At 34.4% G+C, this 22651-nt stretch overlaps 1 protein-coding gene across 1 annotated transcript in view; it reads right to left on the bottom strand.

Moving 5' to 3' along the window:
• LOC138333311 (uncharacterized) overlaps positions 1-22651 on the bottom strand; it is a 52714-nt gene that overhangs the window by 13624 nt on the left and 16439 nt on the right. Inside the window, 4 exon segments of the mRNA XM_069281605.1 lie at positions 44-242; positions 1245-1511; positions 8119-8167; positions 14666-14711. Coding sequence (XP_069137706.1) covers positions 44-242; positions 1245-1511; positions 8119-8167; positions 14666-14711 — 561 coding nt within the window.

Below are 22651 nucleotides of genomic sequence, written 5' to 3'. Positions count from 1 at the left end.
CCTAGGAAACCCATTCACAATACACAGACTTTGCTTCACTTACCACTTCTGCATCTCACAATTGGGTTCACAGGAGTGGTTGACGAAGCGTCCAATGTTACCCATCCTGTAACCATCAATGAGAGCTCCACTGTCGAGGTTTAGACAGTAGTGGTGGCGTTCCTGGGAGTAGTTCTCCGTCATACGGCGTCGAAACTCCTGCTCGCTCACAACCTCGCCAAGGTACTCCAGGATAAACTGACCTGTAGAAAGAATTGTAATGGTAAAATGAACAAGACTGAATGATGTACTGGTTTAATAGATAACATAGGATCACATATTATACTATGAGCTAATGTTGTTATTTTTTCTCTTAAATAATGAAACAAGTTTATAACGAACATACTTATATAAGAATTCATGGTTATGAAGTTGTAATTCTCATACCCTGTTGATGTTCCTATCAGATATCAGTATAAAATGAACTATGCTAATAGTATTTGGAAAAGTGATTTTGTTGGTCCCTAGAGGGTATGTTATAACAATGTTTATTGTATTTAGGAGAGCATATCTATTTTGATGACCTACCTGTATGTATTGTATTAGGATGACCTACATCCTTGTATTGTATTACACATCTTACCTGTATGTATTGTATTTAGGACATCTTACCTGTATGTATTGTATTTAGGAGACCTACCTCCTTGTATTGTATTTAGGACATCCTTCCTGTATGTATTGTATTTAGGACATCTTACCTGTATGTGTTGTATTTAGGAGGACCTACCTCCTTGTATTGTATTTAGGACATCCTACCTGTATGTATTGTATTTAGGACATTCTACCTGTATGTAATTTACCTGTATGTATTTTATATAGGACATCCTACCTGTACGTATTATATCAAGGACATCCTACCTGTATGTAATTTACCTGAATGTATTATATTTAGAATGACTTACTTGTATGTATTGTATTTAGTACATCCTACCTGAATGTATTATATTAAGGACGACTTAAATGTATGTACGGTATTTAGGACATCCTACCTGCAGGGGTTTCATTATCGTTCAGGAGAGGCGGTACAATTGCAATTTCAGGGGTACTTTTCTATACCATCTGTATGCTATATAATGTAATTTAACCAAAATCAGGCGGTACCACAGCCAAGTTCAACCGGCAAAAAGTACTGGGTACCGCCTGATATTGAAACCCCTGTACCTGTATGTAATTTACCTGAATGAATTATATTTAGGATGACCTACCTGTATGTATTGGTTCAACTGTCTTCACCCCACATCCCCTATCCTCCGTGGTGAATTTCTTGAGGCCAGGCACCCATTCATGTTTCTGGATCTTCTGATTGGAACATCGTTCCCCAGAGGGACAGGTGAGGGGGTTACATTCTGTGTAGATCAGTCTATTTAGGCAATCATCTCCACAGCCTAGTACCTCCTCGTCATTAGGAGGACACTTACAGTTGCATGCGTGGGTCTCATACGGGCACACCGGCTTTATGTCGTCATGTACATCTGAGGAAGACAAGACAATTGAAGTCATTAAAGATTTTAGTTTCATATTATTTTGCTGAACATTTTTTGCTGACAGTAACAGTCATGGAGGATTGCCTCCCTAGTCTGAGCCACGCAGACTCATATATGAGGTAAATGTATATACACATTTAGAAGACACAAAATACATGTATGTTAAATGCCTTATGTTTTATCTTGATAGAAATGCCAGTCTACTAAAAGTCATCTGCAAACAAAATTAATGATAGACTGAAACATGTAACTATGGCATCAACTGAATAGATAATTCATAGACAGCTGACTTATTGACAAAATATCCAAAATAAACAGGGGAGGGAAATTTGACTGTATTACATAGAAATAACAGTATTTTAAGGAAGCTACCTAGACCTTTAACCTTTGAGTTTCAAACCAAGAAAAAAGAAGCGCTTTCAACAACACAAAAAAGTTCTTGTATTTTTACTTATTTCATTTGAGGTTTTATGGGAAAATTCTAATTTTGCTTGATGAAAGTTGTATGAAGAGCATTAATTAAAGATGCAGCAGTATATCTAGTGTAGCCATACCCCAAATATTCCAAAGATTTATAAAATCTACATGATTGATGGAAGCCCCATTACTAACTTTTTTGTTCAGCCATGAGCAGCATCAACAGGATCAACACATAACATGATAAATCCTTCATGAAAGACAACTTTCAATTAGCCAATTTCTCTACACGTGCAGCAAATGTACAACTAATCTGCTAATCATTAACTTGAAGATATATCATACATTGATATAGGTGGAGAAATATGATTGAGCCAATCCAATTAGTCGAGCCTTTTTTATACAAATGTATTACAGCATCTCCACATGTACTTTCTTCCCTCAGGTCAAATACCGGGAGTCTGCAGGGAAAAGAATAAGTGTGGGGAGTGAGAGCCAAGACGGACTGGGATCGTGCCAGCTCTCCTCATTCTCACTGCATTAATTGTGAAATGTAGACACACCTCATCCACAAATGCTACTTGTATAATGGCATTTTAAATGATCTGCAAATATGATAAACTTTTTTTTGCTGCACAAAAATTTCAAGAGATGTTTTCTTTGCTGTCTAGACATGAAATGTTACTGCTATAAACAAAAGTTGAATTTTCTATTTCTTTTTTACTGTTTTGTTTCAGGTACATTAAAATAATCATTTTCCCCCATTATCAAAACTGCTATGTAAACCCATGTTACATCATTTTATATAACCAGATTCTGTAGATATAGCCCTCACCCTTAACACATTTTGCCTTAATACCCACTGGCAAAAAGTACTATTCAAAATTTATCCTAGTTTTTATGTGGTACAACCTGACAAGTTGCAAGAACAAGCTGTGTTTAAAAATGGTTTTTGTTAGCTAACTAATGGTGTCTCAGGTATTGGTATGGTTAATTTAAGGTCAAGGTCATTTAAGGACGTTTCAGGCTAAGGAGATGATTGACAAATAGAGTACCCGGAGAAAAACTACCAACCAGCAGTCAGTACCTGGAAACTGCCCCACATGGGATTCAAACTCATGACCCAGAGGTGGAGGGCTTTTGATAATATGTCATGGCATATCTTAACCACTTGGCTAGAGTGGCTTTTGTTCATAAGATTTTATTTCTCAGAAATGATTCTTTTTTAATCTTCTTTTTCTAATAAACTTTTTTTTTAATATAGAAGGATCTTCAATCACTGCCAGGAACATGTAAACACTTAAAACTGCCAGTTTACTGTATAAATGGATTTTATCAGTAATTGTGATGTTTCTGCTGCTTTGCCAAGTACACAGTATCATTATGGACCATTTCTATTTTTGATTTCTAGACCACACATGTATATTGCTGCATGTTTATGTGTTCCCATGCCTAGAGATAAGGCTAATTACCAACTGGATGAGGACGTCACATATTTCTGGATAAAAAAACGACTAACACAACTCCTTGATGTAAACCAAAACGATGTTCATTACAACTAACATACATTATTACGGACATAATGTATGAATCACAGACACCTTTTTTTTTTTTTAACAATTTTAAATGGCGACAATATATCATTAAATCTGGCAATCATCAAGCTCTACTTTATCACATCAGAATAGAAAGTCATAATGTTGAAGCATACACTGTTTGTGTATCAACATATGTTAATTGAAATTTCAACCACCAATAATAATTCAATGTATATTTACGAACTCATTCACTCCTGAACTTTCATAATGGACTGGTCTACTCTTTGATTCAGAAGAGCTTAAATGTGTCCTAGTGATGAATTGGTTAATCCAAGAATTTGGTGATACGAATATATGTCAATACATGATCATAATAGGAAGTTCTAAACATTATGTCACTGCTTTTCACAGTAAATAAAATTCAATTAGCCAACACTTTTAAGCATGTGCTACATACAAAACACTGTTCCCTGCCTTACTTTAATGACTCCTTTGCTAGACGTTCGCCCATAAAACCGTTACACACAGTGCAAAATATTCAATGTCCTGTAATATGATATTGGATGTGTTACAACTGATTATAAAGATGATTTTTTTTTCTTTCTATTTTTTCGATGATCCTATACACAGCACATATGACTCACGAGCTATAGGAATCATAATGAGTCACTTAACATGTAATGACGGTAGTAATGACCACATATAACCCATTTCAACACCTCCGCAAAAACAAATATCCTAAATTGTTATCATACATACGATCAAACACTAGGAATCTAAACCCGTGTGTGTGTATTCAAACTGACTGTTAATATAAACACGAATAGTCTTCATTTAATCTTATGTTTTAACTCGACCACAATGAAAATGATGAAAGATTTTCATTAATGTTCGGCTAAACTAAATTTAACGAAATATAAGACTGATGTGTTTGTTTGCCATTATTCCTATCTAAGAATGAGTAAACTAGAAAAAACGACTTCCTTTACTGTATGAACTAAGCTGTCTATTACATCCATAAATTATTTTAATATTTCCATCAACTTTAAACAAGCAGATCAGCTAACAAAACCATGTGGGAGGTGACATGTGATACCTATAATGGACCTAACACACTCAATGACAGGCTAACACTCAGTCATATTGTGTACACATATATATAATCAATATCATGCATGGAATTAGACACGCAGAACAAAAACCATTATGTTAACTTTTTTACTGTTTACTTTCTAGAATTATGTTATTGAACTTGTTAAACTCTAATAACTGGTGTTTTGATACTACAGCACATGAACCATTCTTCATCTTTTTCACTAGCTGTTTACTTTCTAAAATCATGTTATTGAACTTAACATATCGGAGACCAATGTCATGAAATGTATTTCTACCAGTAATTAATGTTTGAAGGCCCATTACCTTTCCGAAACGAAAATTATAAGTTTCTTAAAAACAATAGAAACGTAAGAAAATATATGATGGTCTAAGATGAATTTACAACCCCAAACAAATGCGAGATTTCCTGTGTAATATAGTTTAACAGTGATGATTCATTTCACAGTTTTGTCGTATGGTGCAGTAATAGTCAAATAATGTGCAGTATTTAGGACCACAATGGGAAACATAAGACGACCCACGTTATGAAAATTAACATTTCATTTATTTTCATTAAATTGTTATGAAGGTGTTAATAAGTGTAGACATTGACGGTAAGTTGAAAACTTTTGCAACTCTACAAAATTATCGATCTAGTTTTACCTTCCATTTTAAAAATTGAAAATATTTTTGGAAAGGTAGTGGGCCTTTAAGGTATTGTATCATAACTCTCAAACTCTAATATTATGGAAATGTATTTTTCTACCAGTGACCAATATTTAAGGAATCGTATCATAACGTATATCTTTCGAACTCTAAAAGCTGGTGTTATGATACTAACACACATGCCAATACATCATGGGACAGACATTTAGTCTTGTTTCTGTCTCTGCTGTAGTGTTTTACGTCCCAGTAATGAACACCACATGTACTGTCGTAACAATACTGGGTGTACTTTTACTATACGCCTGCTCATGGTCCCCATGGCCAATCGGTCTGCTCAAAGCTTTATGTCTAGATCTGATAATGCTGATGTCATTTCTATCCTAACTAGAACATGTAGAACGGCTGTGACTATTGCTGGTAAATGGAACCCAGGATACTTAACAATCCACCATATTTTACCCAGTAAGCATCCCCCCTCCTTCCCAACCCTCCCCACCATCCGCGTCCCCCTTTTTGTCTATCTATTTTCAGCTTCTTTCCATTTCCAATCCTTTTTGAATGCTTCTTTCCATTTCCAATCCTTTTTGAATTTACTCTTAAGCCTCCATTTCCAATCCTTTTTGAATGTCTTGACTGAGTTTACTCTAAAGTATCTTTTCAAGCTTAATTAACAAACATGAATATTCATTGGACAAATTAACTGTACATTTTAATCACCTGTCTATAAAGACGCCTCAATGGACACAGGAAAATTAACTATTATATAGCTAGGTGATATTTATACACAAGTTAAATTTTGTTAAAATCAATCAATATTGGTTCTAGAAATTAGAAAAGAGGTCTTATTAAGCAGGTGGTATTTATACAGAGGTGGTCACTACTGTGCTTAGTAAAGCATGAGATGTATCGTTTAGAATATCATCAAATCACCTATGGATTAACAGCTAGATTTATATAATCAAAGACAATTATAGAACAAAAAGGCACACCTTAACAAGAGGAAATCCTACCCATACCCATCACATTAACGCCTGCTGAAATTTACAAAATAAAAACCGATTCTGAGTAAAATGCCAATAATTCCCCTGACATAACCATTAGGTTGTAATCTTGCATTTAAATGTATCATCACACTGTACTTTTGAGTTGTCGATTTCTGGTAGGGAGTGGCAGAGTGAGTTATCATATCCTTCAGTCCTTCTACCATTTCTCAAGGGAAACATACTTACATAGTACTTACTTTTAAAGCATGCTAGTGTCAGAATATCTAAATTAATCTAGAACTTACATTTATGTAGCAAACTACAGTAGTCAGAATATCCTGTTAATCTAAATTTTATCTATACAATTGTCAAATACACTCCCCAATAGATATATTTGTAAATCAGAGGCCTCTGTACAATATAACAAGTGTACATAAACTTCATATTTGATGAAACTGATGCTTGGTAATAATTTTATTAATGACCTCCGAGTGACATTTACATTGCTGAGGGTTGTTAACAAAAAATAATTACCAAGATAGAATCAATGCTGTTCTTTGTACTACAATGTGATGATATTGACGATGTTTCCTCTAGACTTAAGTTAGCATGAACAGACTATGACCTCAAACACAAATGAACAAAGGGCCACAACTCTATTTATTCTGCAATGTAATGTGGTATCTCTACTGCAGGTTGTAAATAATAATCATCTACCACTAATATCATTTTTACATTCTTATTTTCATATTTTGATTTTTTTTCTTCTTCTGAAATTTGTTTTAAACGATGTTGATGGTAACTTGATTATAACTTGAATACTTTTGTATTAAATAATTCAAATAAAACGAATGTGGTTTTCATCTGAAATATCTGAAATTATAATTTAACCAATTCAAACTTGGCAAGGCATTTCATTATTAGGATTAGAATATACGATCGCGTTAAGAGGAAGGGATAACTGTGTGTGTGCATAAACATAATTATATAGATGTCAGTGACTAGGGCTACCTACAGCCATTCCAGAGCCATGCTGGAATGGTATTATGTAACACACACAGGAAGTGGTATATGTTCAAGATCTGGAAGCCTCGGGTGAAAACGTACTCAAGCTCTCCAAGGACACAGACAGTCAGACATAATTACCCAGTTCCCTTTCTAAGGCAGGCTCTATCTCTAAACAGGATTAATTTTTTGGGGCATTAAGTTTCAATAAACTTCCGTGTTATGTTTTGATTGAAGGTCTACCCCCACCGGTTGATGTTGAAGGTCAGTCCCGGAGGTGAAAAGGTGGGTTATTGTACAGATAAGATAGAGCACAGTATCAACACTTCAGTGTCATCACTATACTAAAATGTAAATACTACATGGTCCTATTATAGAAAATTACAACACAATCGTCACAACCTGATGCTTTTTCTGGTAACCTTCCAGTTGTTGCATCCACCAATAGCTCTATTGAAATATGATATTTTCTCATCATCAGACTATAAAATTTTTTAAGTCTTGTGGGTGGGCATATAAAACTTTTGATGTTTTACAGAAATTACTTTACATTAAATTTCAACTAGCTTCTATTAATTCAAAGATGAAAACCCTTCAATCATGCACTTCAGGACATCACTAACATATTGGTTTTAATATTCTACCTATCAAACTCACATTCAGGAAATTATCCAAGACCATACACTATCAAAAGTTTTCTTTCCTACTTCTTAAACTAACATTCAGGAAATTATTCAATCAAAATTGTACTCTAATTATGGAATATCCAATTATGGAATATCCATTAACTTGGTGAACTCATACACCCCTAAAGACACATTTAGACTCTTTTAAATCAAAGACTAGACCAGTCTATTATGAAATTTCAAGAGTGACATAATAGAAACTTACTGTTTCTGATTTTCTTGTACTTGGTCACTGGTTCTTCTTTCTTGGAAAGCTGTAAACATATAAATGATCATCTTTAACTCAGAACTCATGCATGACTAAATTTAGTAATATTAACCAATTTGATCGATTCATAATATAATACATGTACTTATTCCAGAAATGTTCTATTTAGAATTTTCAAGTAATGATTAGGTAAATATTGTACTATTTGAGGGAAACTTAAAAAGAGGAGAAAGCATTTAAAGGAAACTTATAAGAGAAAGCATTTGAGGGAAACTTAAAAAGAGGAGAAAGCATTTGAGGGAAACTTAAAAAGAGGAGAAAGCATTTAAAGGAAACTTATAAGAGAAAGCATTTGAGGGAAACTTAAAAAGAGGAGAAAGCATTTGAGGGAAACTTAAAAAGAGGAGAAAGCATTTAAAGGAAACTTATAAGAGAAAGCATTTGAGGGAAACTTAAAAGATGAGAAAGCATTTGAGGGAAACTTAAAAGATGAGAAAGCATTTGAGGGAAACTTAAAAGAGAAAGCATTTGAGGGAAACTTAAAAAGATGAGAAAGCATTTGAGGGAAACTTAAAAAGAGGAGAAAGCATTTGAAGGAAACTTATAAGAGAAAGCATTTGAGGGAAACTTAAAAGATGAGAAAGCATTTGAAGGAAACTTATAAGAGAAAGCATTTGAAGGAAACTTAAAAGAGAGAAAGCATTTGAAGGAAACTTATAAGAGAAAGCATTTGAAGGAAACTTAAAAAGAGGAGAAAGCATTTGAAGGAAACTTATAAGAGAAAGCATTTGAGGGAAACTTAAAAGATGAGAAAGCATTTGAGGGAAACTTATAAGAGAAAGCATTTGAAGGAAACTTATAAGAGAAAGCATTTGAGGGAAACTTAAAAGATGAGAAAGCATTTGAGGGAAACTTATAGGAGAAAGCATTTGAAGGAAACTTATAAGAGAAAGCATTTGAAGGAAACTTATAAGAGAAAGCATTATAGGGAAACTTAAAAGATGAGAAAGCATTTGAGGGAAACTTATAAGAGAAAGCATTATAGGGAAACTTAAAAGATGAGAAAGCATTTGAGGGAAACTTAAAAGATGAGAATGCAATCTTCTATATTACATTTACAGATCAACTCTTTGACATGAAAAGCATTTATGTTTAAGTAAAACATGACAATGATCTTGAAAACCCTTTTGCTTGTTCTTGTATAAATATAATTTGGTTTTAAGGGCTGTTAGGGGGTGTGGGGTATGGGGAAGAACGACAACCTTTGGCCAGTAACTTTGAAAGTTTGAGCTAATAAAATTTTGTTTTGCATTCAAATAAACCTAGTTACTGTATGTATCTTTCATTATTGATATGACAAAACTAATCATTGATTTTATTATCATCGAGAGCAGCTCAAACAGAATCCTAGAACAACCATCTTCATATAACAAAGAGGGTAAAATAACACTTGTATCAACCAGGTATGATTTTACCAAAGACAGACATGGCGAGGAAAGTTGTCAACGAGGTAATGGCGAGGAAAGTTGTCTATAGAGTAATGAAGACTATGAGGCCATGAATAAATGAGAGCTACAGTAGAGTTACTGAATAATGGAATATAGAGATGGAGAATCTATTTCTATACTGCTATGAATATTTTTAGCAATGAAATTAAAAATTCAAATGTCTTTTTTATCTAGGCCAATCAATACTCTGTTCTGTTCTAAGTGTACAATTTCTCTCTATATATAGGCTCCCTGTATCATTAACCATTTTATATGGGAGGTTTTCTTTCTATGCATTCTCATTGCAGATAATGGGATAATAACCCAAAGCTTATTATCAAAATGAAAGGAAGGTGCATTGTTTATTCCAGATCATTTGTTAAATTGGATATTGGACTGCAACATGCAATTTCTTTTTTTCTTTTTGACTTTTGTTTAATGTCCCCTGGCTTAATAAGCTAGCTGGGTCGTTGATGCATGTGCATGTTGCCTGCTGCGCGATCCTAAATTCAATCTTTTCGATTTAATAAAATATTTTGAAATGAAAATGAAATGTGCAGCGAGGTTTAAGAAGTCTAAATAATACTCTCTTTCTCTTTTTTTTTTAATAAAAACCTGAAAACCCTGAGAAAGATAACTGACCTGTGGTGGTCAGTATTCAGCTAATGCCCTACATGGGTTTTAAACTCACAGAAGAGATGGAGGCCATAATATGAGTGGCAGAATATCGAAACACCTCACTAGTACAATCAACGTTTGCTTAGCTCATTGGCATAATAAAACCAATATCACATTGGGTGAGCAATTATACATTTTAAGCTTGAGTTTACAGTACATGTATAATCATTCCTCTGCTTTGTACTGGTGCATGACTGCATCTTATCAAGAAAGTGTCAAAGCATTTCTGAGAAATTAAAGCAAAGGAGAGGTTAGAAGCCCCTAAAATGAGTAAAAAGCAAGTTTAATGGTGATTGTGTGCCAGCATTGTTTCATAAACCGAGGCTTTACGCCGGGAGAGGTTGAAGATTTTAGTATTAAAAGTCAATTTATGTCTTGCTATCCACTCCGCTGTCAAGTCAACCCATACAAAAACTGGTGCTTAGCAGCAGAAACTGCACATATACCGAAACAGAAGCTCCATAAACCCAACCAAGGACTTTCCCTGTGATATAGATCTAGGTTAGTTACACAGCAGTGCAATTATAAAGGATATATGCATGGAACCTGATAAACTTTTGCACTTTTCCAAAATCAATTTACGTCCCTTAAAAGCCATCCATTTGAGAACAAAGGGGCCATGATGATTTCTCATATATCTTGTTTAAAGACCAAAATTGGAAAAGGAAAAAGGTCAATATTCTTAGCTGTCAAGAAAATTACCTTCAATATGCATGGAGAAGCAAGCCCATGGGCATATAAACCCAATCTAAGGACATGTCTTTATCTCATTAACGAACAGAATCACTCATTAACATCTGATTTGTCTTACAACAGTTGATACAACGATAGCCTAACAAGACATCATTCTCAACCAATTTTCAGTCTTTTAGTAAAAACATAAACAGGGTATTAGTGAAAACAATTAAACTTCTTCTGGTACAAGAAAACTTAAGTTGCTTCCTTTTAATTTGACAAAGGGGCTGCTTTCTACCAGTTTGAAGTATGGTAGCAGATTTTTACGCAGATTACTAATCAGCTTAGTAAAGTCTAAAGTAAAGGGAATTTAGAAGGCAGTAACTTCAATCAATCCACTGTCAAGGTATGAACTTGATAATGAATTCTATGTAATAATGATAAAAATTTCATAGTATTATACAGAAGTTAAAATAAAAAAAGCTTTCGATATATAAAGTATCAAATTTTGCATGCAAAAAACGACTGGCCAAATATTTCACTTAGAAGGTTTATATAAATAAAGCTGTAACATTTTTATGTGCGACAGATTCCAATTTTTTTTGTATACATGTGGTGATAATTATCGACTGTTAACTGTTAAGGCTGTTACAGCTTATTATCAGGATATAAATCAATTTGGAGGTTTTTTTCCTGTGACATGAAACTTGCACCAGATCTATAACACTGGACATACCAGGGAAACCTGCTGAACAAACAAATTACAAACAGCTGTTACTTAGTACAAAGACATGACTATTACAACAGTCCCAACACTGTGGGGAAAAAGAGCTTCTACACTGAGACTGAAGTGAAAACAACTCAGTAGCTCTACTTGTCTTTCAGCTGGCCGACCAGGGTTCGATTCTGAGTACAACTAGTACTTGAAAAGGTCAAGGGTCACCTGTCAGATCATGTGGGTTTTCTCTGAACAGTCCGGCTTCCTCCCACTCTCAGACCCCTCGAAGACTTACATACAGGCCATCAATGTTATATAACTTGTTTTGCAATCAATGTAAACCGAATAAGTTTATAGTTTTAAAGACAAGTACAGAGCAAACCTTTCAATATCATCCTGTCAATAAGAGACAAAGAAATCTACTGTTCAACCCAATATAAGGGAGGGGTGGTGAAGTTTGTGTTGATAGATCTAGACATGGTGTCTTATACAGCTGCTGTATTCATTGTATTTGACTACTCAATTCATAAAAAATGTTTAAGGATTGCATTGATTGACAACCTACAGCCAATTTCAGGCATTTAGGGTGAAATCGTGAGTCTTTGATTATGTGATTAATGTTTAAGTATTTTTCACTTTTAGATATAATAAATCATTGACAAAAAATTATAAGTTAAGATTGAGATCATGAGCTTAAGTGAGTGAATTATAAGGGTTTTCTATATTTTGGGACAGAAACTATGTGATAGAGTGCTTACAATCTCCTACCTCAAGCACTCGACTGTTATGAAATATAACAGGTTAACAAAATTGAGGTGATAAAAGAAGTGAACATTATATCCTTGAAAATTACTGTTTACCATTTATAAGAGAAATGTATGCATATAATACACTTTAGAAATGGCTTGCCCCAGCTTGAGCAGAATCATCCAAAAACATTACATATACAACAATATGGCTCAATGGGACTTCTAAACCATTTAATTACACTTCAAGATCTCGGCCCCTACATCTATATGTATGGAAATTGATCAATGTCCTTCAAATTTTAAATCCCAAGCTACTATTGTGAAATCTTAAAGTATGCACATAACTGAATTTTAAATTCTAGCATAAAGAATTTAACACATTACAAACTCTAGCATAGAGAACTTCATATATCACAAACTGCTTACGTGAATTATAAATGGAAATTAATTCTAGCAGGGGATTTTAAATTCCAATCAATCAACAGTTTTTCACAGTGAATTAAGCTAATAGAATTTAGTTTTTTAAAACTAACCAAGCAATCAATTTAGACAACACTTCTCCTTAACTTAAGTACGATAGAGATTATGATCCAAGGTACTTAGTTTGATTACCTGTGCGGATTATATTTCTCAGACAGCTGAGAAACAGCATGGTCTTTACTGATGTAGTTGTGTCTTTAATTGTTACTTTTGGTAGATTATCATTTTTGTCTTTCATCAATTATCTATTTTATTTTGTATATGCAATATTTCTTCGAATTGATTTTGATTGAATATACAAAGTACTATATGTTAGTGAAGTAAATAAAATGGGTTACATGTTTCCTATCATGTAAACCACAAACTAATGAAAACCTGATTCCAATTACGTGAGATATGATCTACAGAGAAATTGTTACACATTATTACTGCATTTCAAGGTTTGCAATATGTGGGTTTATTTCCTGAAATAAAATATCAATCACAAGATAAAAGAATTGAAGCTTGATTTTTTTTAAATATGTAATTGCATCCCTTTTTTCTTAATTAGTTCAGATTCAAAGGAAGTGTCAAACAACATCATTAAAACTTCACTAATTAAGCTGTTTGCATTGAACTGTTACGTATCTTGTTCTGCTCTGCCACAGAAATTGAATATAAAATTGATTTTTCTGTCAGATATCACCACTTTTATGGCTACTCTTATTGTGATTAAATAACAGGTGCTTGTAATGGCAAGGTTGCAAGCTATAAGGAAATGTTGAACAGTTTCTAGGTAATGAATGTTTTTAAAGTACATGTTTTGTGATCCATGTTACATCAATTGTTAGCTATGATGAAAATGTTGCAGATTGAATGGAAAAAATTCAGAGACAAGTGTATTTATATATATTTGTTTTCAATAACAGCAGGTATTTTTCTTTAGCTCAAATGTAAAAGGACTTTGACTTTTCATCGTTCGAAGGTAGGAAAGGACAGATATGTAACACCTAAGGGTAGGACAAAGTGGCAATGGATAACACTTAACCTCCTTCATTTAATGGTAGGGCCTAACAATTACGGTAAGATGAAATGTTTCTAGTAAAGCTATTTATGTCAGGCCATACACTGCAATAAGTTTACTATTGATGCTATCAGCTTTCAGTATATATGATATTTATCCTTGAAGATCCTTCTACAAATGGATAGACCTTCTGAGCGTGGTTTTAAATCAGGATTTGTGTTAACTATGATTTTGCAAAGTTACTGGTCCATGTTTTAGACATTGGGAGGCTGGATATGATGAGATGGAAACAAATGAGCAGCAGGAGAATTTGTTTGGACAATGACTATCACGAAGAGGGAAGGTCATACTGTTGTATCCTAAGGTCATTGTCAGAAGCAAGACTGACACACAGCTACGAAACAATCAGCATTTATAAGAGTGACCAGCACATGCTTATAAATATACAGCCACCATTTTGTCTTTGTATATACACAGAGTTATCTGCCCTTGTGGGTAGGTATTGGATTGTGTTGTTATGTATTTGCAAGCATGACCTCATAATTTACTGAGAAAACGACACAAGTTTCATTCTCAAATATATACTTTGATACGTTTTGGTAAGGGAGATAACTTTGTAATATACAAAGGCAAAATATCTTGGGGGAGATACAATCAGAGAGAGTGTGTTGTAGACAATGGCCCCATGTGGAGGAGCCAATATCAGATAGGGTATATAACTCATGATCAAAGACTTTATATATATATACAACACCTTTTCTTTGGTCCTTGAGGATGGCTCCACCGCTTTCTTCTTCGGACTGAAAAATAAAAAATTGATTTTTATTAAAACCAAGATATACACAAAACATAAGTGTTAAGTCTTACAACTGTTTCTGAATTTCTTACAATTCCACTCAAGGTTTATCAAAGGCTCTGAAAATCACTTTAATTTTTAATCCCTGAAAATTTAAATATATACTCTTTATTATTTTTTCATAGGTGATAAAAGTAAAGTAACAAGTACTTTGTAAATCATTGCTAGCATTTTAAAACCTGGAAGAAACTTTTAACATATATCGCAGGTGGTTTTTCTGTACAGCTGTAACTATAACAAGATATACATGTACTCCTATAGCTACATTAAATAGCATGTAAATAGCACAGTTGGAATTCACAGGTAAAATCCAATAACACACAGGTAGATTTCAGATTCTCAAATTTATCTACCCTTTAAGAAATTATACCAGTAAACTCAAAATATTTAAATTTTCTGCTTTTCAGTGATAACAAAAGATCCTTTTTGTACATGTTTTCAGCACAAAGTCTATAGATATATAACTGCCCAAGGTGATATATGACTGTGTCAATACCACACCTGATATGAATACAAATTACCCCATATTAAATGAAAAAGGTGTAAATGTCCTGAAATCTTACTATTTATGACTCCCTATTTAGATTAAATCTTGCATTCTTTATGCATCATAATCTCTTTTACAGTAACTGTGTTCTCCGTATTAATGTGTTTAAAATATAATGATTATTTATTGAATAACTTTGCTGTGTATTAGAGAATCTTGATAAATTTATAGTACATTGTAATTTCATTGCATTATTTAATTGTAGAATACATTATGCTACTCAGAATGTTAAGACATCTACCGTAGCAGGCAAAGTCAAATTAAGTTGGGAGGATTCTTTTCAAGCAATTGATTAAATCGTGTACCTAGAATTGGTTCTACTCAAATTAATGTTTGAGTTCAAAGGGAAGAATAAAGATCTAACCCGCCCCTATTCACCACCAAACACCTAACCAACCGGATTTCTAAACATCATCGAGTAGATATCCTCCATGACCTTGGCAGCCAGAGGAGTCTATCACCTATAATCTGTAAGAGTACTTCATCTGTGACTTCAATATAACTCGTGGTAATTCACAAATGCCTTTATCAAAAGATTTCCAAACAGTAGTGTTATTGACAGACAAATAACATGAAAGTCAATAACACATTCAGAAGAGAGGAGATGAAACCTGAAACCCTCAGTAACTAAAGCAATTTAATGTAGGGTTGTGTAACTGATAACAACACATTTATACCCCTGCCAAGAACTGCAGCAATGCTATATGGCACTTAATCAAATGGCTGTTGTTTATTTACATGTGTGGACTGCACTACAATATATGCTTGTAAGAGGAAGTAATCAGAAAATATCACAGGACACCTCTCACTCTTCCTTCTTCATTATGACACTAGGAGGATTACACACTGTCCACCATTCTAATCAGTTGGAGTTCATTTCCTTGTTGAGCTAAGCTGCCTTATAGCCCTGGAGTGAAGTTAATGTTTGTATGATAACATCAAGTAATTCCTTCCACCAACAGCTTGACAGACCATTGACAATATCTTATATATATTTTCTTCTTCCTTCTTCTTCCTTTTCTATGAGTTCCCATTCAAATTTCGAAAATCCATGCTATTGATGATTTTTCAAACCAAACATATCTTAAAATTTAAGCTATTAACAGTAAATACTTTTTTAAATATTTGTTTACATTGAAAGATTGCAAGCTAACCATACTTTTATTAGTCAAGGCTATCAGGTATATACACACAGAAAGATACTTCAGCAGTTATCATTGCGCAGTACTAGAGTGTGGACAAATGTAATTTGAACCAATCAATCAATAACGATAATGTATTTACAGTGCGATCTTCCTCACTGATAAGCATCTCTGCCATAGAAATCCTCCACAATGTGATGAAAATGGGAGGAGAAAAATCAATTTGTTAATATAACTTCCCACTCGTATTTCAAACATTACGATGATCATGGTAATGACAATATCAAAATCGTTTTTCTGTCACTGCTGAAAATAGATCAGCGGATGGAGACCGACTGTCTGTTAGCGGCAGGGAAAACCATACAAACACCATCGACTTGTAATTTGACAATGATTTGTGCAGATATTTTACTCTGCAACAAGAGGTTGTAAAAAGACATGTTGGAATCAAATGAAAATAATTACAGCCGCGATACATTATCTGAAATCACAGAAAATGACAGATCCATTTCCACATGTAGCAGACTCATATTGATACCTGTAACCAGTAATGGCGTTTGATTGGTTGATTAGTATAAACGTCCTATTAACAGCTGAGGTTATGTAAGGTCAGCCTTCCCTGTATGTATGTTTTGGGAGGCTGCAGTATACTTGTGTGGTGTCTCCTGGAACTCTTTCCCTTTTTGTAGTGCTATCTCACTGAAGCATTCTACCAAGAGCACATCCCGCGTGGCAGCAGGTACAAACAAACGAGCTTGAGAGCACTGGTGCACATTTGAACCCTTAATAACCCTGTACATTGATACAAAAACTATACAAAAGGTACATTTAAGCCCAGACTTTTACAATTGAGCATTACTTGAGCCCTGACACCACCGAGTCCTTTTGGTGAGCTACTGTACCTCAACCATTACAACAGCCAGATGTATCTCATCAATTTACCAATGGACTGAATACAGCATAAAACCTGGGGTCCTAATCCTAGATTAACATGTAATTAATCATGAGAAACAATTTACAGTGATAACTGACTATACAGATACCTGTGGTCTCAAAGGAAACGGATACCAGGATGTGGTTATGGTGTACTTGTCATTTGCATGACAACATGACTGATAATTGTATGTATGACGTTGACCTTGAAAGTTAAAAACAAAAACAAAATATATTATGTGCACATGCATTATAAAGAAATCTGAGTAATCTGTGAACTCAATACAAATTTAAGTAAAAGTTAACCACTTATCATATACACTTTTTAGTCCTTTTACTGGAGTAGATTATGATTCAGCATTCCTAGTCTCATGTAGCGGTTATTTCAAAATACATTCATGCATTTATGATTTAATGACCTATCCAGAATACTAACATTTATCTGACTCAAAATAATAGACATCAGATAAAATTCACAATCACCATAGCAACAAGATTTTATTTCACTTGATTTAAAACAAAGGCTCCCATCTTTGGGACAGTTTGATGACATTATACAACTGAGAAACCTAGCAGTAGAGGTTTAAAAGAGTTCATCAGCTCTGTAATATATATATCGGTATACAAACAAGGAGCCATTACATTTATTCTACAATCAAATGGGTATACAAATGTAGTTGCTTACCAAGACACAAATTAGACTACATTTTTTATTGTCACTAACTTATAAAAGACTTGCATCTGAAATCATTCTCTAAATCCTTTCAGCATGTAAGAATCTTGACACACTTAACTGTTGTATAATTCTCATACAAGATTTCTGGCTTCAGAATAGAATGGAATTTGAATTTACATTTAATTGCATCAAGCGAGATGGATAATTCTATCTTCTTTCAACTGTTCTGTAAAACCAAGATAAAAAGGTCAAATGCCAAAAGCTGCTTACTGAATGTTAAGTGAAACAAATATCTATAGAAATAGTGGAGTGTTTTACACTATAGCAACATAAATTTGACAAACAGTAGGCAGAAAATGAGAGTAGTGAAATCTCCCGGAATTTACTGTCACCTTTAATCAAACATCAACCGCACTGTTATCTCCACCCAAGAAACAAAATCTCAGATTTACATGCAAAGCCTTTTAACTTTCATGTGCAGGAAAATAACATTAGGTTGTGCCAGAATGTAATTTGAATGAAAAATGGTCTCCCCGGGGTGATAAATGGATTAGGACCGTTTCACACTGTTAAATCAAACAGCCAGCATGTACACTTGGATAAGATAGGGAGGGTTCTGTATCTTTATAGCGGTACATGTCCCTGTTAGTGGTCCAGGCAGGGTAAACAGTTCTCTCCATACCCCCTTATCAGGCTGGTGGGATAATGATATGTCATAATAGCCTGTGTTCAGGCATACCATATCACCTAACTGTCCAATTATTTGTATTGTGGAAGCCATTAACCTCGGGTTTGCAGGGTTAGTGAGAGCCAGGCTAGAGAAATTTATGACCCAGTGGCCTGTCAAAATAGGTAAACAACATCATTCTCAATTGGTATAACTCTGTGTTAACATTCAGCAGAGAGGAACAGCAGCCTTAGTCTAGCCTGCCTACCCCTGTGTGTAGTCAGACGAGACACACATTTATATGTGGAAAACTGTTAAAGGCATTTTTGATACAGCTAACAGGCTCCCTGCCTGTTAATACAAGTGTAATGCAGCGGAGCTATGTAACCTGATCCATCTGCGATTCTTAGGAGTAGATCAACAAGTAGCAGGAACTGGCTATACTACCATTGGTATATATGTAAGGGTGATGGATTATACCTACTCGCCCACAAATGATTACAGCTTGTGTTAGTGGGACTTGTGGTTTTCTAGCCACATACCACCTCTTTTAAATTTAATTTGCCAAGTTAAATGGCTTTTTATTGCGATCATTTAAATACTTCAACTAAAATCTTAATGCTTCTAAATACACTCCCTGAAAACTTTCATAATAAGAATTTTTCCATCAATATATATAGTTCATTTAATAACACACCCTAAAGGTCCTGCTGTACAATCATCAATGAACAGGAATGTGGGCCATACACACAACATAAGCCACTGCACTTAAACTAACAAACAAAAAAACAATGTTCCTTCCCAAGTCAACTATAGCAGTGATATTTCTTTCTTTCCGTGAGAGCTTGAATGATAAAAAGATTTTATTATCTCGGGACTTGAAGCAGACAAAAGCTATAAACAGCCTGAGAACTGCTTCACTCTTCAACACCCTATAAAGGTGTTCACTCAAGCGCGGAGCTAAATGGCCCGCCTAACACCCCACACAGCCTTGCTTCTCCCATCCAAGTCACCACCTTTTCACCTGTGCTTATTGTGCTAGCTACTCTTCCAACATTTTTAACTTCTAATTAGAAACATGTAGGGCATTCACTGCTATAAATATCATATCAGTAAACACATTTAGTTGATGCGCAAGTTAGTCATCTAATTGTTGATGACTACAGCTTTTGTTCGCCTTATAAAAAATTCACAAGACTGATCCGGCTAATACTGATAAATTGGCTGTTCATATTACAATTCCCCTGCTTTTCAATACATTGATGGGCTTTTAAAGCCAAAAGTTAAAATGACTTTTTTTCTACACTTCAATTACAAGGTAAAGCACTCCTTCATGGTAAAGTCTACATCATCATTACTTACCCGTAGTTAACAAGATATAAAAAAGACATTTACATTGTCGGCTTTATCATCATTACTACAAGTGCACAATAACACCTTTAGGTGTTATAATCTTTAATATGTAAAACGATGTTCAGTGATACATTTTATCTTTTACCATAAATCAATTACATGTACATAATTGTTACTTTCAATTTTACATTATTTCCCCATTTTTCCACTTTCAAATCAGAGTTTTATCAACTGATTTATATAATTTTTGGTTGGAATAATAAGTGCAAGCATGTGAAATATGTACATTATCTTTTTGTTTATTTCAGAAAAAGAATTAAGTCTCAAACTCTGAAATCATTAATTTAATATTTTTGTTTCTTTTCAATTGATTGCCTCTAATGAAATGTACCACCGAAAACAGAATGATTGGGAATTAAAACACACCAGTTGGTAAATACTACAGCTTCTGTATTGATTAATGAATCGTGTTTAGCCAGTAAGTTGTAAATTATGCATGTATTTTGATTTCACTGTAACTATGTGGGTCAACAATAGTTTGTGTGCTTATATACAATAGGTGCTGCATTAGTATACCTACATAAGTATCACATATTATTGTCCTACATCAGAAACTTGAACAAGTCGGACATTCACCATCTTGTCAAGGTCTTACTCGGCCTGACAAAATCATTATACTGCTATAGGATCTGTTCATCTGCTGTAGTTGGAGCTTGTTTACCGATCATTTACATGGGTCATGAAAAAAGGGCACACAGCGACATGCCTACGTTATTGATAAAACATTCCCTGGTTGTCTATTAGACTGATATAGGCATTCTGTATTCCTGCTAGCAGGCCTTATTGATCTGTTAGCAGTAATAACGCGGTAGACTTTCCCCTGATGGATGCGTTCAATACAAATCAACTCGGGGCATTAAACCATATTATACCAGTAACAGATTCAAATCTCTAGACGCTGGCTACCATTTCCGACCATGTGTTTTCTCCTCTCTGTAAACGCTGTTTAGTCTATTATCTCTCTGCTAGCAATCACAATAAACATTTTTAAACCACTCTTCAGCTTGTTTATGCGAAACAGATCAATTTTGAGAGCACTGTTATTCCTGCCAAGCGTATATATACCTAGATATCAAAGAGGCGATTAGCAATGAGAACTAACATCAATCCACTGTTTCGGATTGCTGTAGCGGCATCAGTTTCTCAAGATCAGTGCCACCAAGAGGCTCAGTGAAGACACGAGCAGTAAGCACATCATTAATTATATAAGGCAGACACAACATTCGTCTACATGCACAGCTAACTTTGCAGGGAGACATAAATAACATTCATCTGTCAGAGCATCAGGTATCTTTGTAGAAATCAGAACAAGGACTTTTTTCCGATTCTCGTTGCACGTCAATCTCTTATGATTATAAAGTGGTAGTTCAGGATGAACCCATTAGATAGACTGAACAATTGTTTTATACGGCAATGTATAATAGTCACGATGTGCCATTAAACACAGGGAAAGGACACCTGCTGTTGGTGTCAAACTCTAGCACTTATAAATAAAATACATAACAACATCTCCTTCTTATTGATTTTACCACGCATGACACATTTTATTAGGCCAAGTTTGCTGGAACAATAAATAAGAAAAAAGTTTAGGGGAAGAATCCAATCTCAGACCCATGCAATTTTCATGAACCTTGTAATTTCCCGTGTACCTACAGAAGAAATTTAATTGTCTGGCTTAATAAATGTTATCTCTCTCGGAGACTTGACAACGCTGAAAAGTCATTAGTGTTTGCAGAAAATTTACACCTGAAAGGCCATTTAACAGTGTTTGCAAATCAGAAAGGGATTAGCATACGGCTACTTTGGTCGGCCATTAAATTTGGTCGATAATGAAATAATTGTTAACAGCTTAAAAGTATCAAATACATAGAACCAATCAATAGTTTAATTTATAGCATCTGATCCTGTGATGGAGTTTCAACTAATATGCCTGCGTCTATTGATCTACTGTAGTGAGCTTTCTATCTGAGATATATATATATATGTGTATGTTTCTCTTCTTCACATAATTCAATTTGAGCACTTGCTATTTTCAGTTATCTCTGTAACCTCTGGCTACTTTAATTTGAAATTATTGATTTTGACCCACTGAAGTCATCATGTGATCCTGTGAAGCTGTTAAGCATCCCATTGTGAGAGTGTACACAATCGGGATAGGCACCACTATCACAAGCAGACCTATAGCGTTAAAACCTACCAACAACACTACCACTACACATATACTGTATAAAGAGCTTTAAATTCCTGCGGTCAATATTTCACGGTTTTCTATGCATGGTAAATTCACAGGGGTTAAATTTAACGATCTACCGATTCTAGGAATACTTCTAACTATTGTTCTAATTCGGTATATCAATGAGCTTCGGAATATTTTGCTGAAGATAAAAATTCACAGAATTCCTCGAAAACAGGAATATTGCAAAAAATATTTGGTACTGGTAGAATATGGGACATATCATCCCCAGTCCATTCAACAAATTATCCAAAATTTACTATTGATTAGTTT

This window comes from Argopecten irradians, chromosome 10 (genome assembly GCF_041381155.1).
Source record: "Argopecten irradians isolate NY chromosome 10, Ai_NY, whole genome shotgun sequence".
In the NCBI taxonomy this organism is placed as follows: domain Eukaryota; kingdom Metazoa; phylum Mollusca; class Bivalvia; order Pectinida; family Pectinidae; genus Argopecten; species Argopecten irradians.
This window is presented reverse-complemented; position numbering and strand designations above follow the sequence as displayed.